The sequence below is a fragment of the Dermacentor albipictus genome, chromosome 8, assembly GCF_038994185.2.
Source record: "Dermacentor albipictus isolate Rhodes 1998 colony chromosome 8, USDA_Dalb.pri_finalv2, whole genome shotgun sequence".
NCBI classification, from domain to species: domain Eukaryota; kingdom Metazoa; phylum Arthropoda; class Arachnida; order Ixodida; family Ixodidae; genus Dermacentor; species Dermacentor albipictus.
Genome location: NC_091828.1, coordinates 68,488,944 through 68,505,084, shown reverse-complemented (window position 1 = coordinate 68,505,084; position 16,141 = coordinate 68,488,944). Strand labels below are relative to the sequence as shown.

The following is a 16,141-nucleotide window of genomic DNA, read 5'->3' as shown; positions in this document are numbered from 1 at the left end:
CTAATTACGCGAGCAACCTTCAACTTGGCCTTTTCTGCTGCATTCTTTCCCGCAGAAAGCACGACAACGTTGGGAAAAGCAATGAAACCTTTCTACTGGTTCCTTGGTCAGTTCGGCTCTCTTACCTTCAAAGTGTTCTCTAAGGAGACCACCAAGATGATCGAAATGCGGAAGGCTCATCCTGAGGTGTGTTTTGGTTTCTTTCCCAAAAAATATATGTTAAAGTTTCGAGAGCGAATCCAAGGAAGAGGAGACCGGTTAGGTAACTAAACCTACGTCCGGTCTGCGACACAAAGGTTTTAAAAGAAGATCCCCCTCTCCCTCTCTCCCCCCCAAAAAAATGTGGGAATACGTCAACTGCGTACAGACGACTAGGTACGCTCCCGTATAAAGCATTCTGGGTTTTCACACGCAAAACAACAATTATATTATGAGGCACGCCGTAGTGAGGGAATCTAGATTCATTTCGAACACCTGGGGTTATTTAATGTGCGCACAACGCACGGCACACGGACGTTTTCTTGCATTTCCGTCCCACCGAAATACGGCCTCCGCGGCCAGAATTCCATCCCGCACACTCTAGCTCAGTGGTGCAACCGTATAGTGCTTACGCCACCCCAACGGGTAGGGGCAACAGAATTGTCGAGTTGATGATCTACAGCAGCCAGTGCAAGGCTCTCGTGGTTTAGATATGTGCCAACGACGCAAATATCGACGCTCCGAAAACGTTTTTCAGCTAAGGAAGTCTTCAGTTCCGCTGATTTAACCCTTCCGGAGTGCGAAGAACTTAACGTATTGTGAGAAAAAAGCCCAGAATGTTTTCCTGATATTATTCGAAATGTTCAATAATAGTGTGAATATCGGTTGAAATTGCAGCACTATTGACAAAGGCTGCCCCAAGCAAATTTTACGTACAAATTCGAAGTCAACCACAAAAATTGCCCTGTTTAGCACAAACTAAAATTTATCAGTACATGTCACACAACTAATTGAGTTTCGGAATGGCCATGGGTTTAATTGGAAAGAGGAACATCTACCAATAACAATGCGGATCAACAATATAATAGTGTAGTTGATGAGAGCTCGTAACGTCAAGAAATAAATGAAAGCGAAAAAAATATAAACGCTTAGAAATGAAACCTGACAAAATATGGGATGGAGAAACGCTATAGGTCGTCAAGATGTGTATCATTGTCATTAGGAACATGCCAACAAAGTTCTCAGTTTCTGATTATTTTCGCAGCTTCGGAAGCCAGACATCCTTCAAAATTTATTAGACGCTGAACTTGAGGACGAAGCACTGAGTGAAGCTGTGACCAAGAACGGAACGCAGCAAACCGGTACGTATCGACTTCGTACTTTGTGGCACTCGGCGTTGCGTGTGTTTAACATCTGCTTTTCTCACTGAGTGCTTAAAACAGTGGACAGTCATGACGTGGTCCTCTTTTAAAAAGCTAAGCTTTGCGAACCTCGCCGGGCTTCATTACCATGGCTACTGAATATTGGCCTATTCGCCCTTGCCGAATAGGCCAACCAATCACAGCGGAGCGCTCGGACAGAGTGCGCCACTGGGTTCCTCGCAGCGCCACCAGATGGCGCTCACCTCCGCAGCAGCGATGGCGCCGACCTTGCGGGGAAAAATAGAACCAGAAAGCGCGCCTTTACGCATCCGCAGCTGCACGGTAATGAAGATGTAAACGCTTCTTGCGGATAGAATGGATTTCAATTGCGCTACGTACGCATGCGCATGCAGCCTCTGATATTATGATGCGTTCAAGCCGTTCGTCATACTCCCTGGTAGTCAGCAGCTCAGCTTAACGAAAGACTGTATTATTTGTGTACGCGCACGCGTTTGTGTGCGTGCGTGCGTGTGCATGTGTGTGTGTTTGTGTGCGCGTTTGTGTGTGTGCTTCGACTCTTTATGCACTCGCATAAAGCTTCGCTGTACATAGATTCCAACTCGTTTTATCTGTTACACTTTCTTGCTTTCCACCTTTCTCACAGCTGACGGAATGAAAAAGAGGGTCCGGGCACTTTCACCGAGGGAAGTCATTATGAATGCTACTTTGCTCTTCATGGGAGGGTGAGACACAATTGTGTTTTAGTATCTGTAATTGTGTCATTTAAGAATATAAGGGCTATGACATGGAGAAAAAAAATAATGATGACCTAGCGGGAAGGTGTTGCGTAATGTATATGGGATTCTTATTGAACAATCATGTGATGCCGCCAAGTGTTGCTGTGTGCTGAGAATGGTCACATTATCAACTAGATTTACATTTCACCTAATGAATTGATGCAGTATTGTGCAATAGCGAGTTTGCAACGAAATGTTGAGGGCGCATGGCACAATACAGTGGTAACAATCGAAATAAATTTTGATGATACACGTTTCTAGCCACTAACATGTTTAGTGAGGCTTTCTTATTTAGGCATTTATAGCTGGCATAATATATACGCAATTCATAGTGCTACTTTTTGGTTATTTTTATTGATGGATACTGTCAGCTCTTTCCAAGGGCTATTACATCAGTGGAACACGTAAAAATGTATAGCAGTTAGCACTACGGAAACCACTCGTTAAACGTACTTATTTGCATTCAAATCTAACAGGTAAAGGGACAAATTCATAGTACCAAGTAACATTCAAGGAAATTATCAGCACTTAAATCGCGTCCTATTTTTTCCACCAACAAAGGGCGGTCCTGAATAAACGTTCCCACTTAGTAAAGATGTTTTCTGTCAATAACATACCTGAACTGCAAATGCGCATGTTACAATGTAACTTGTCTATTCCCTTATCCACAGGTTCGAAACGACGTCGATTGCTATGTGTTACCTCACTTTCCTGCTCGCCAAACACCAGGACGTTCAAGATAGGGTCAGGGAAGAAGTGAACGAGGCTGTCAGCGAATCGGTATGCCAGAAACAATGCCACTCGCATTATATTTTTGGTGAATGTACGATGCAAGTTCTTTAATGTAAATGTGCACTTAGTTCGTAAGAGGACAGCAGAAATACACACACACACAAACACACACACACACACACACACACACACACATATATATATATATATATATATATATATATATATATATATATATATATATATATATATATATATATATATATACATGTGTGTGTGTGCGTGTGTGTGTGTGTTTATGTCGTCCGTCCTGCTACTGGCCTCTGCCGCTTGCCTCCCCTAGCGAATTAAGGACTTTTGTTTGCCAAGTCGGCTATCAGGATGATTAGTGCACTCCCCAGGTTATATGTATCAGGTTGGGTATGCCACAGTGCCAAAGGCAGTTGGCCCTATAACGAGTGGGATACATGGCGTTTAGTAATTTTAGATGGGGGAATATCCCGGTATGCATTTCGCGCCAATGGCCGGCATGTTCCCCGCTAAGTTGTGGGTGACGTGGCAGCTACTTTCTGTGGGCTTCGCGCTGATGAAAAAATTTGTGCTTGTTATTTAAACTGAAGGGATTTTGTGAGGGATAGTGCGAGCGGTTGGGGTTAGGAAAGGACGCCATCGCTCGTTTAGTAGACCCTCCAACTAACGTGTTAGCCTGTTCGTTCCTTTGTACCCCCGCGTGGCCCGGCCACGAGAGTAGGCGATGACAGGAATTATCGCGAGGCTTGCCGCAGTCATGTGCCCCATCAGAAAAAAAAATGGAAGACATTTAAGCTTCCCCTTTAAGAGGGCAACGTGATAGCATTCAAAGATCCCTGACTGCTTTTCACGCTTCCCGGCAACTGCAGCCTATGTAACCATGATGCTTTCCAGGAAACGCTGGCGGCGAACGCTATGCACGAAGGCGCGATTTCGGGTAGAAACGCGGCCCATTGCATGGGCCGATCTACTGTTACTGTTTCGCACTTTTTATATTTCAGTGTGAGATCTAACACATGTTTGTGCTCTCGATGTTTCTTTTTACTTGACATTTGTTTTCGGGCTGTCATTCTCAAACTTCCGCGGAATAACTTTCTAAAATATGAAAGACAAGGTATGAGCAACTTTGGTGATACTATAGCGATTGAGTATTGCATGCGTGATAGGAAATGATTTTTACCGAAACGATGATCGACGCTAGACACTGGGCGGAGGACGCCGGCGCTGGATTTTCTACGAGCCGGGGCATTTAGCGTTATCGCGTTAACATGCGACGAATCTTTCGGGAGTCCGTGACCACAACCGAGTACCTTTGCGAACGCTCGGCATTGGCAAGTGGGATCGCCACTGCTAACATTTCAGCTGAGGTGGGAGATCGCGCCGTGACTGACGCGGTTATTTGCTGCTGGCAGACCACGTTCACGACTGCCAGGGCGTACCTCCTTTGGTATCGCTGCCCGGTAGCTTCCGCATACGCAGATGCGTCCGTGTAGTACGTATAGTGCCTAAGTTTATTGTTGTACGTCTATTGAATCTGTCGTGCGCGTGCTTTGCGCCTTTCCCTGTTGTCCTCAGGATGCATCTTTTTTTTTTGGGGGGGGGGGGGGAATTGGACCTATCTGTAAATTTGGATATCACCGAAGGAGGGAGAGGTATGGCCTGTTCGGCGAGATAAATGGGGTATGCTGGTAGATTGAGTCCAGTCAGTATTGTGCAACCAGTTTTTGTGAAGCCGACTCGCTCCCTCTGTCGCATCAGGGTGGCCTGCCTCAGTTCGTCGAAAGTATCGTGTACTTCGAAAGGTAGCCTACAGGATGTTATTCTAAAATGTTGATTCTAATTGTTCTGCAAGGAATTGTTGCTCATAACTTTTTATAATAGTTATCTTCATTTGTCACTTTAACGCGAACGCCATTGAGTCGTTCAGAACGAGAGAAGTAGCTGTCATCAGAGCTCGGGCTTTAGGGTTGTACATTACGGGAATAGAAAACGGTGTCCTCCCTATTGTCTGTCCTTAATTTTGCACTGATACCTAAGGTAGCACACATACTGTCATTCATACTTGTACGTTTCACTAGAATCCATTATTACATCGACCTTGGACAAAGCTACGCGACTGTTTTCTGACTACAGCGACATGCGAAATGTACTGATCATTTCCCTACTATAGCTTTGCCTGTTAACTATGATCATAGAATGGAAAATGCAAGTCTTTCTTTTTCATCTGCCAGGGCAGCGGCTTCTAAATGGCAGGAGCGCTTGACTGCGTGGGCTTCCTCTAACCTTACAACAATAAGCTTTACCAGAAAGCAACTTGCGAAAAATTGCAATTAACAACTCGTTCGCTTGTAATAACGTACCACGTTCAAAGGGAAACAACAGTGGAAAATTCATGGTCTCCGGAGCACGGCCGTGCTCTGATGAACACGAGAAAAGGGCGGGCACAAGAAGGTGACTTCCCTGCATTTAGACCAGGATCTGAAGCCATAGAATATGTTCCGCATATGCGTATGTTGCAAAACTGTGACTCTCGGAAAGACTTGAAGTCATAAGGTATCCTGCACAAAGCGTCCCAAGCTTTTCGAGAAATTCGTCCCTGGCATCTTTTATCAGGTCGACCGTTACTTCATATCCGCCTGCCGCTTTTCTATTGGACGAAATTCGCAAAGCAGTCCTAATCTCATGCCTAGTTACACAAGATGCTATTGTTACGTGTTGGTTACTTCGGCCAATCGTGCTTACGTGGCTGTGCTTGGTGCTGTAAATTTCAGTGCAGGATTGCTCTGCTACTCTGGTCTTGTAATCGAAATTGCTGGTGACGCTGTTCTCCTTAATTTGGCTGCATACATGTCGTCCCTTCCTATACCAAGTTTTCTTAATGATTTCATGCTTGCCATATTTTTCGCTTCTCGTTCAATCCTTCCAATGTCAAAATCAAGAATTTTTCCTACTCTCCTAAATACATATCATCACCACCAGTTTTTATCTATATAAGGTCGATAACGTTGCTGAAAATCACCTGGGCCATTAGCAATGCTGCTAGTTCTCGGCCCGTAAAAATGATTACGAGACGCCCTTCCAACTCATGTTAACAGATGACATGATCTGCAAGCACAAATTCTACTAACGTTATTAACAGGATGCTAATGAATTTGTTATAGCACCAGAGTAAAACCAACAATTGCAAAATCAGTTATTATAACCCTATTGAAATATACTCATCATGAATTACAGCTTCTTTAGGAAGCTATGAAAGTCCAGATGTTTGTGTAGACAGGCTAGCGCTTGTCAATTAAGGCATTGTCTTGAAGGAAAATGAAGAGCAATTTTAAAGCTTATCTTTGAGTTGAAGAAGCTTTTGAATTTAATATCCTTCCTAGATGTACTGCTTTTTGGGAAGCACGGCCTATTACTGAAATCGCAACTTAATTGGTCACATTAAGCTGGATATTGCAACAAAATGTGTTCCATAGTTCCTAATGCACCCCAGTTATCACAATATGGGTTGATGTGGAGGTCAAGGTGGTACAGGTAGCTATTGGAGAATGCGGCGTTCAGACGAAGCCGATGATATATAATCTCAAGGTGACAGGGAAGTTAATGTTGAATTCTTGATTTTAGGACGATATTACTGAATTGAGAAAAAGGACTTCACAAATTTTCATCTACCCTGAAACGTCTTCACATGAGCAGCTTGCGATACGAGGCGCGCTTTAACAACTGTAGCCTACCTAATTATTATACTGAATATCATGAAAAAGTTATTGAAATATGCAGCACCATTTTTATAAAAAACTTTTTAGACTGCACAGAAATGCAAGCAAGCTTGTAAATTGTTTCGCCTTGAAGACCAGTGTGTGTAACTTATAATTGCTCTGTTTTATTCAGTTATGCAGCATTTTTTTTCTAAACCTCAAAATGTTAAGTTGTGTTTCTGCTGTCATTTCTACAACGGACCTGTATGTATAAGTATTCAATTTTACCGCCCCAGATACTAGCATGTTCCGGTTATCGCTCCGGATACTTCCGTTTGAGTTTTCTTTGTCTCTGGATAAGTGTTTTGCTTGATGATATCGAAGTAGCAGCGGCGGGAGAGAATAAATCTCGGTGAAACATTGTCGCTGTTTTCTAACACTCTTCTGTCATGAATTGAGGTCCCGCTACTATGTATTTCTCCTATTATCAGGGCAAACTGGACTACGAGATGCTTACGAAGAAGCTAAAGTACCTCATCCAAGTCGTGGAGGAAGGGCTCAGGCTCTACCCACCTGCTGTGGTGTAAGCGCCATCAGTTTTCGATACCTTACTTGATTTCCTTGCAAGCTGACTAAAGGGTTGAATGAGGACCTATTGAAATTCATTTGCCGAAAGACTCCCACAAAATTTAAAGACTGCGGGTTTAACGCCACAAGGATGATGACGATATAAATAATACAAGGCCTGTCTGAAAAGTATCCGACCTTATTTATTTTACACAGCGCAGTATCACAGAAATATGGGCAAGTGGGTATGAATTCCTTATTATGGCTGCGTATTAGAGTGAAGTGCATGGCCAAGGCTGTCCACACTGTGCGATGTGGTGTGGCTGGAGTGGTGGGGGCGGTGTGGAGGTGGCGCTGGGAGGGTCCTTTGTGTCTTCGGACTGCAGATGGCATGCAAATTAGTCGCGTGTCCTGTTGAGTGCACGTAGTTGAGTAGAGTATTCCCATCACGTGTTGGTGCAACTTTCGCATCGGCAAAAGTTACGAAGGGAGCTTAAGGACTGCGTGCATGTATGTTCAAAGCTAAGTGACAGCCAAGCAGAAGCAAGTGGAAGGTCAGAACAGCGTTTGTAGATGTCAGAACAGTCATGAAACAGGTTCAAATAAGTTACTCACTTGCTTCAATAAAGATAAAACGTTTCCGTAGAGTGAGCCGCGCTATGGGAGGTTTTCAACAAGCTATAGCGCTCATGCTATCAGCACCATACAGGGCCTAGATAAGGGTGGGTTGCATTTGTAGTGTAATCTATACGACGCTACCGCAACAACATAAAACGCACACATTCCCACGATAAGGAGCAGTCGTCAGCTTACTGTCCGAGAAGTTGCTCAGCTGGTGATCGCAACAAAGATTTTCTGAATGCCTTTTTAAGAACAATTTTAGTACACAGTGGGTGTCAGCAATATTGTGCAAAGATATTGACAGAAGAATTACGATACTTGGCAAGTGCACCAAAATAGCACTCCTGTACATGCACCTATAATTATACCGCTCCTTTTACAGCGAAGCTGTATATGGCTAGGTCCTGAGAAAAATTACGTGCGTCTGTCGAGCCGTGTAGTTCGAGAATCTTTCCCCATGCGTAAGCCAATCGCAAAAATAGTCCTACACCGGGTTGACCTGCGCTGGAGGGGGAGCAGGCTTTAAACACTCCGCCAACTTGCGAAAATCAGTTTGATATACTAAGCCCACATACAAGCCCTATCATATATTAAGCTGGTAACAACATATGCTACACTTTGGCCCACTTCAGCCATGTCTACATTCACACCACCCTCTCTTTGTCGGCGTTCCAAGCGCTTGCGTATCTTTTTTTCTTTCCTTCCGCGCTACCGTGGTGGCAGTCCCATATGCGTGCTGGCCGCGAGGACCTCGAGGTGGAAATAAGTGCGAACCGTCTACGTGGCCCCGATCCCACAATCTAGGAGCGTATCACCGGAGCAACGCCAGGTTTCAGAGGGAGCTTGAGGGGAACCAATTTTGTGTGGCCTGTGTGGTGGGTGACCACTTGTGGTTTTCAAATGACCTCACAACCATTACTGCACTGCGGGACGTCGACCAACGCACGCTCGCTTTGGCTACGGTGAAGCAGTGCGTGCGCTCGGAGGGCGGTAAGGTGCGTGTCTTTTCTAGGGGCCCGGATACTTTAGTAAAAGGTGTTGTCGCGCGTTTTGCAACAAAGCATGGGTGTACGTATACCCTCCCCCCCCCTTCCCGGTGCCTCTTAATCTTCCCAGGCTCAACATCGTGGAGGGGCGACTACTCATGCCTGCTCTTCCATTTATGCACATGCGGCGTTTGACGTACTGCAATGGACAGTCCGCCATTAAAGGGTCCACATTGAAAGATTCGCTGTGTATCCACCTTTACAAAGTGGAATGGCACTGACATTTTTTTTCAGGGGAAGGGAGGAGTTTAAGGGCCCACGGCACTGCTCCTTATTCTACAGACAAAAGCCCGCGTAATGCCGAAAGGAATCTGAAAGGAACGCACTTTCCAACCCCAAAGGACATCTAGTGCAATGCGACCTCGACCCTTTAGCAGGACTTCCCGATGAGGGGTTCTATGATAATTTCGAAAAACGTGAAAATTGTGGCACTCGGTATGTGGAAGCGGGAGTGAACTACTTTGAACGGCATTAGGATGATGAAATATACCAAGCGACACTTCTATTTTTCGGGATGCATGGTCGGGTACTTTTCAAACAGGCATTTTATCTGCCGTTTAATGGCTGAAGGGTCCCAAATGTCTGGTCAAAGAGCGCCAAGCAGGTGATCAAGTACTCCTAATGCAGCAATGTATTGCTAAGAGTTGATGTAACATGACTGTATAGTGGCCTAACGAAATTCTCTTTAAAGGGCGTAAAATGTATATGTATGAAGACATGACAATAACATCTCGATACCACACAGCGGGTCATGAGTGACGCCACAGTGGAGGTATTCGAACCAGTTTTGACCACACGGTGTTACTTAACACGAACACAATTAAATGTACATACCTTTGCATTACACCCCTATCTGAATGTGGAAACGCAGCCGGTAATTCAACCAGTGACCACGTGCTCAGCAGTGCCTCGCATAGCCACTGAGCTGCCGCGGCCGCCACCTGCAAATCTTAAAGCTGCCAATAAAAATGCTCCCTTGAAGCTTAGGAGTGATGACACATAACTTCGAATAGCAACAATATTTATATCAAATATAGCACTAGTAACTCAAAATTTACTTCGCCATCTAGTTCCACCTTCGCCATTTGTTTTTTTTCCCTAAACGAACACTAGGGCTTCTCTTCCCTTCTCTTTATTGGTGCAGGTGCTACAATATCATATCAACTTAAGACGACCACTTTTTCTTGTCATCAATCCTTTACTGCCGGTTGTTTGACTTCCTAACACGAAACATAGCGCTGATTATAAAACAAGACGCCTATCGAAATATTTCCACCTTGCCGAGTATGTAAAACTTGCGTATCACTTTCAGCAACTTACTTGCAAAGAGTTATCAATGAATGTTCTCAACATGGCCACGTAGTTTCTCACCCGCTCACGATTCCCTCTAGTGCGACGTCGCGGCAAGCTGAAGAAGACTTCGAGTGGAGGGGCATGAAGTTCAAGGCAGGCACATGCATTATGTCTCCAACGTTCCAGCTGCACAGAGATCCCCGCTATTGGGTTGATCCAGACACCTTTGATCCCGAGAGGTAAGCATTCGTCAGCCTTGCTGCAAGGAACAAAAACTAAGCCACAACTCAGTATCGCTAATACTGTAGGTATGCGAAAGCACACTTTGGTTATGGCGATTGATGGTCACGTCTTCGTCACTTTTGTTCTTAACGATTAGTCGTCACCTCGCATCACGTGTTCTCTCACGCAGGGGTTACAGACCCCGCCAGGCTTTTTGTGCTATCTGTCTGTACTCCTGACAAGTGTATAATTATGCACGGTTGTCAAATGAGCTGACTGCGCCGTCTCCACAGCCACGCGCGTGTGCGTCACTGGCTACCTCGAACACGCTGAAGGATCAGAGGCATATTTAGCAGGGAGAGGTGGGCTAGTTAGTAGTAGATATTAGAATGCATCATGTAACCGCGCAAACGACAACGGACCAAGAAGGAAACACACAAGACCGGCGGGGAAGTTCAACTCAGATTTATTCCGGGAAAGCCCACATTTATACATGTATCATAATCACACATGATAATCATCGGACAACCACACTCGACATGCGGGCCTGAGGGGCAAAAATGTGCATGCAAATAATTGAACTCTTTATCACTCAGTGACACTGAAGAGCTGCTTACGCAGCAGCTAGATTGCATTTTATACAGTAAGCTTCATAAATTTCTCGGCTCAGTTGTGAGGCGAACATCTTCTAGACTTTAGTGCCGCGGAACCTAGGCGTGCAATTACGACAGTGGCGACAATGGTCAGCCAGTTTGCCACCCCCAGCCAGTTGCTCTTGTGGCAACAGCTACATAGGGCAGACGGGATGGTGTCTAAACGTCAGGCTGCAGGAGCACCGCGCAGGGGTAGAAGGATTGGCGGGGTGTCGAAAACTGGCTGACCATTGTCGCCACTGTCGTAATTGCACGCCTAGGTTCCGCGACGCTAAAGTCTTGAAGATGTTCGCGTCACAACTGAGCCGAGAAATCTATGAAGCTTACTGCATAAAAACGCAATATGGCAGCTGCGTAAGCAGCTCTTCAGCGTTACTGAGTGATAACGAGTTCAATTATTTACATGCAAATTTGTGCCACTCACGCCCGCATGCCAGTGTCGAGTGATGGGCGTCCGATGATTATCAAGTGTGATTGTGATACATGTATAAATGTGGGCTTTCCCGGAGTAAATATCAGTTGAAGTTCCGCGCTTGTCCTGTGTGTTTCCGTCTTCGTCCGTTGTCGTTGGAGCGGTTACATGGTGCATTCCAATGATCCGACACATTTGTGTACCCCTTATCTCTTTTGTGATTTCATGACCACTGGGAATCTCAACATGCCTCGAGTCTTCTCTTAGCAACCTATAGAGTGGGACAAGCCTGCCCATAATTTTATAAAGAAATGGGTGATCGAATCTCCGTCTTTCAGCATGGGTAGCCCAATGCTCTAACGATTGGGCCACGATTGGGCCACGATTGGGCAGATGTAATACTAATACATTAAACGTGTGCGAAACGTGCGTTTAAAATGTCCTTATGAGGAGTGAGTGATTAAAAAGAGCAGTCTGTTAAAAGCAACGTTGTCTTCACTTTTGTTGAAGAAAAGTGAAAAAAACTGCAAAGGCACTGCTTGATACTAGGATGCGTTTTGTTTAGTCGTCCAGTCTTCAACTTCAAAGACCTTAGGCGAGATGCCATGGTCGGGGGCGTGTTTCTTAATGCGTACGCTTCATGAATACGGCGCGTTGGTGGCAAGTCTTTACAAATCGAAGGAAGCAACTGATTGTGACCAACAAGCCCACACCCTTCCTCTAAGGTTGGGCCCGGGAACTGCACTGGCAATAGCCACAGTACTCTCTTTCATTCGTGCAGCTGGCTTCACTGGTTCAGTGCTAATAAATAAATTATCTAGTACGTCTTCTCTTAATGAATTAGCTTCGAGAAAGCCTGATTAGTCGACGATAAAAATTTCACTGAGGAATTCCTCTCACTGTGCGCTTGTGTACTGGCGTCCCTATGCTCACGCGTCATGTGGGCTAGCATACCATTGGCTGTGTATATTTTGTGCAATTATTGTGCAATTTTCTGCGATTTTCGCGCAATTACTATGCGCGAAAAATTCAGGAATTTTATGCACCAAACCCACGACATAGCTATGAGGCACGCCATAGTGGCGGACTCCAGAAATTTCGAACACCTGGTGGTCTTTCACGTGCTCCCGTGCAGGGCACACTGGCGTTTTTTCTTTTTTTTTGCATTTTAGCCCCCAATGAAATGTGCCGCCGCGGCCTGGATTTGCTCCCACGACCTCGTTCTTTGTAGAGCAATTCTAAACTCACTACGTCACCTAGACGCATCCCTAAAGCTGCACAAACGAGTGGAATAGAGTGCAACAGCACAGATTCACCTGTATACCTCAGCCCCCAGTTGCCCTTACAAAGACAAAGGTTGAGGTCATCTTCATTTCGCTAGAACACGTTCATTTTCGCACAAAACATCGACATCTGCTACTGTAAAGTGCTACAATTTCGTAAAAACGGTAATATTGACATTGGAGAACAGCACATAATTCTGATCTGCAAGCCGCATACGCTTGATAATTTTTTTTGTCTCGACAATCATGAACTAGGAATAATGAACTAGGAACTAGGAATAATACAGTGATCATGCGATATGATGGACAAGTGCTAATACCTATATTTCCCTCCTCGAAGCTCTGAATCCAGCTCATTCGCAAAATTCTGGTACGTGCTTAAAGAAGCCGATTGACGGAAAGTACCGTAGTGCAAGACAAGTACATTTGGTTTCTGGCCTGCCTGTAGTTACCTTGAAAAACAAAGGTGACAGTTGGCTAAGGAAACGTAACAGGAACTGTATTGATGCTACCAGATAAGTAATACGCATGTTTCCCAAAGTGTGATGTCGTTTTTGTTGCTGTTTTATGGAACACAATACCATATTCGGTATTTCTTTCGATGAAGTACCCCTTACATCAAGAAGAGAACAACAATATTGCGGTGGGCAACGTAATGTATAATGCATCCTGATTGCTTTGCCTATCCCACTAATTCATGAAAAAGCACGAGACTGTCTTCTGAAGTGAGTAACCATTAGCTAGTATTTACAGTCCCGGCTAAATAACCGCAGCCCTTATTCAGAAAGAAAAGTTTGTGTTGTTACGCTAGAACTGTTTATATTTGCTCTTGACATCCAGTTGTCGAATTGACCACATTAGCGAATAGAGCGGGCAAATGGCGAAACAGCCCTAACCAACGAAGAGCTCTGGGAATTCGTCTTCATATTTTGATGCAATAGACGCCAGTGAATTGAAACAGAAATGTTACTGGGAGGCTTTGACCTCGATTCCATTGTTTCGACACGTACAGTTAATTCAAGGTGCCTACGGGGCAATATTTTCTGCTCTCTTCGCAGTGAAAAATATTAATTGCGAGACGAAAGTTCAGGCCACTGGCTTCAATGACAATTTGAAATGGAGTAAATAAACTAAGTGTGAAGCATGACGTCAGGCAGTCAGCCTATGGAAGGAAACCCCGTCTGCCACCGTTATGTCCGCGCCTTCCCTTGCTCAATGTACAGGTCGCTCTTTGAGTCCTGGAGCAGCATGTGATATTTTCAGACATATCAGGGTGTTGCTTAGTTCGCGGCTAGGCTCAGTACCGCAGGCCAGCGGAGTTGTCTCCGCTTTTATTAAATGCTTTAAATTTTTATTAAATACTTTAAAGTGTGCCAAAGCATTTTTAAATGCTTTAGCACACGCGTATTGTCGCCTTGTTAAGACGTTACTATGGTGGCAGCACTTCCATTTTCACCACGAATGTCGAGTCATTGCTCTACGATGAAGAGTGGTGTCCTCCGACAAAAACGCTTGCCCACTCCGAGCCTGCCTTTAAAATTTCTCATTACCTTTGGAGATCATTGATACACTATCTGCAGGTTCAGCCCCGAGAATGAGCCTTCCATCCACAAGATGGCGTTTCAACCCTTCGGCGTGGGGCCACGACACTGCGTGGGTTTTCAGATGGCCCGCTTGGAGCTGCGCTACACCCTCGCCAGACTTGTTCAGCGCTATCGGGTCGAACTTGGTGAATCTCAGAAGGTAAGTTTACCTCTTAACAAATGTTGGTTGCATGAACTCGCCGACCTTTGGTGCTGGTGATAGATTTAGACGTGGTTCAGCCTATACCGGAAAATATGCCGAGTAGCTTTAAGAACGCCAGCATTGAAACCATCACCGTTCTAGTACTCGGCAACTATACTTGGCCCCAACGTAACTACAGTAAAGATATAAACAAAATAGAGTTAAACAGAGAATGGAGACTTGAAGTAGGGAACAGTGATTGAACTAGGAGTGTCTGTGAAGCGAACATTTCGACATGAACAACTATCCTCGTCAGGGCAGCCGTGTTGAGTACAAGTCAACTTATACAAAAGTTCGCTTCAATTACATTCCTTGTTCAAGCACTGTTGTCTATATCGCAGAAAAATGCTTAATAACAAACCTATGAAATATGCCGGCATAACGGAGTACGCATATGCCTGCAATCGCTTGAAAACACATTATCCTGTTTATCGAGGTGAACCAATTCAAAAAGAATGGAAATTGTATTCTTTGCGACGTTTTTCAAAGAAATGGGGTGACACTCAAGTGGAGCTTCGAACAAGTAGAATGGGTTTTGTTCAGCATGGCATTAGAAGATACATATCTCCAACTTCGATATACAACTATGACGAAAACAGGAGTATGGGGAAAAACTAGGTAGTCTTCCAGCCATATCTATATATTCTTATTACAAAATACCATGAACTTCTTGAAGACACAAATACACACACACGAACAGATCTACGTGCATGTGTACAAAACTGTAAAGGAGTTCAACTGAAAGATGTAATTCTGGCTGGAGAGGCATTCTCTAGTTCTTAGCCTGGCATCGTAAAATCGGCTGATCTACCGGGGCACAGTTCCATTCAATACAAATCAGACAATGATAGCAATCTAATTTAAGCTACTGCTGTTCTTTTTGTTCGTTTGTAACAGTGCATCGGTCTTTACCTGTCTTTATTCGCAGGGAGAAATGAGAATGGGTGGCTACGCCATGATTTCTGCACCAGAAAATGGACCCTGGCTCAAGTTCTACAAGTTGTGAAAAAGTACAATCAGCAGGACTTTTTAAAGAGAAGCCCAGCGAGTGGCACTTGCCTGTAGAAGTGCTTCATGTGAAAAAAATGCTGCAAAAATATAGAAGCACGTATCATTTAGCAGGAGCTGATCAAGGTCATGCATCATTTTATACTACCGATCCCGATAAAAATACTTCCCAATGTATCTAGGGATCGAATTCCGGCCACGATAGCCGCATTTCAATTGGGCAGGAATGCAAAAACACCCGTGTCCCGTGTGTTGGGGGCACGTTAAAGATCCCCTGGTGGTCAAAATTAACCCGGTGTCCCCCACTACGGCGTGCCTCATAATCAAATTGGGGTTCTGGCGCGTAAAACCCTAGAAGTCAATTAAACTCTATCAACGACGCAAACAGTATCGGTTGGTAGTGTGAAACTATTGGTAGCACAGCGCCAATATATGATCACGAGGAAAAAGAAATGCCCTCATACACACTTTTCCTTATCGCTCTTTCTTTAAAATTGCCTTCAAGTGACACCGTTTCATTATGCTTCCCGCTTGTCGCCCGCTGAACAACGGATAGTGTGTTTGTTTTTTACTGTTTATATAAAAACCATGCATGTTTTATGTCGTAACGTATTCTTTGCAGGAGTCCAACAAACAGTACAGCACAAAAGCTCATTT

The 16,141-nt window shown here is 44.6% G+C and overlaps 1 protein-coding gene and 1 pseudogene across 1 annotated transcript in view; one reads left to right on the top strand and one right to left on the bottom strand.

Annotated features, from left to right (window-relative positions):
• The window catches only part of LOC139048807 (cytochrome P450 3A14-like), a 28,925-nt gene extending 13,331 nt beyond the window's left edge, over positions 1-15,594 (top strand). Inside the window, exons 7-14 of the mRNA XM_070523553.1 lie at positions 56-186; positions 1,244-1,340; positions 2,005-2,083; positions 2,809-2,917; positions 7,086-7,177; positions 10,220-10,360; positions 14,272-14,434; positions 15,405-15,594. Coding sequence (XP_070379654.1) covers positions 56-186; positions 1,244-1,340; positions 2,005-2,083; positions 2,809-2,917; positions 7,086-7,177; positions 10,220-10,360; positions 14,272-14,434; positions 15,405-15,482 — 890 coding nt within the window. The 3' untranslated portion in view covers positions 15,483-15,594. The remainder of the gene's footprint in view (positions 1-55; positions 187-1,243; positions 1,341-2,004; positions 2,084-2,808; positions 2,918-7,085; positions 7,178-10,219; positions 10,361-14,271; positions 14,435-15,404) is intronic.
• Positions 8,239-8,418, bottom strand: LOC135914553 (U2 spliceosomal RNA; annotated as a pseudogene).
• Positions 15,595-16,141: the final 547 nt, after the last annotated feature.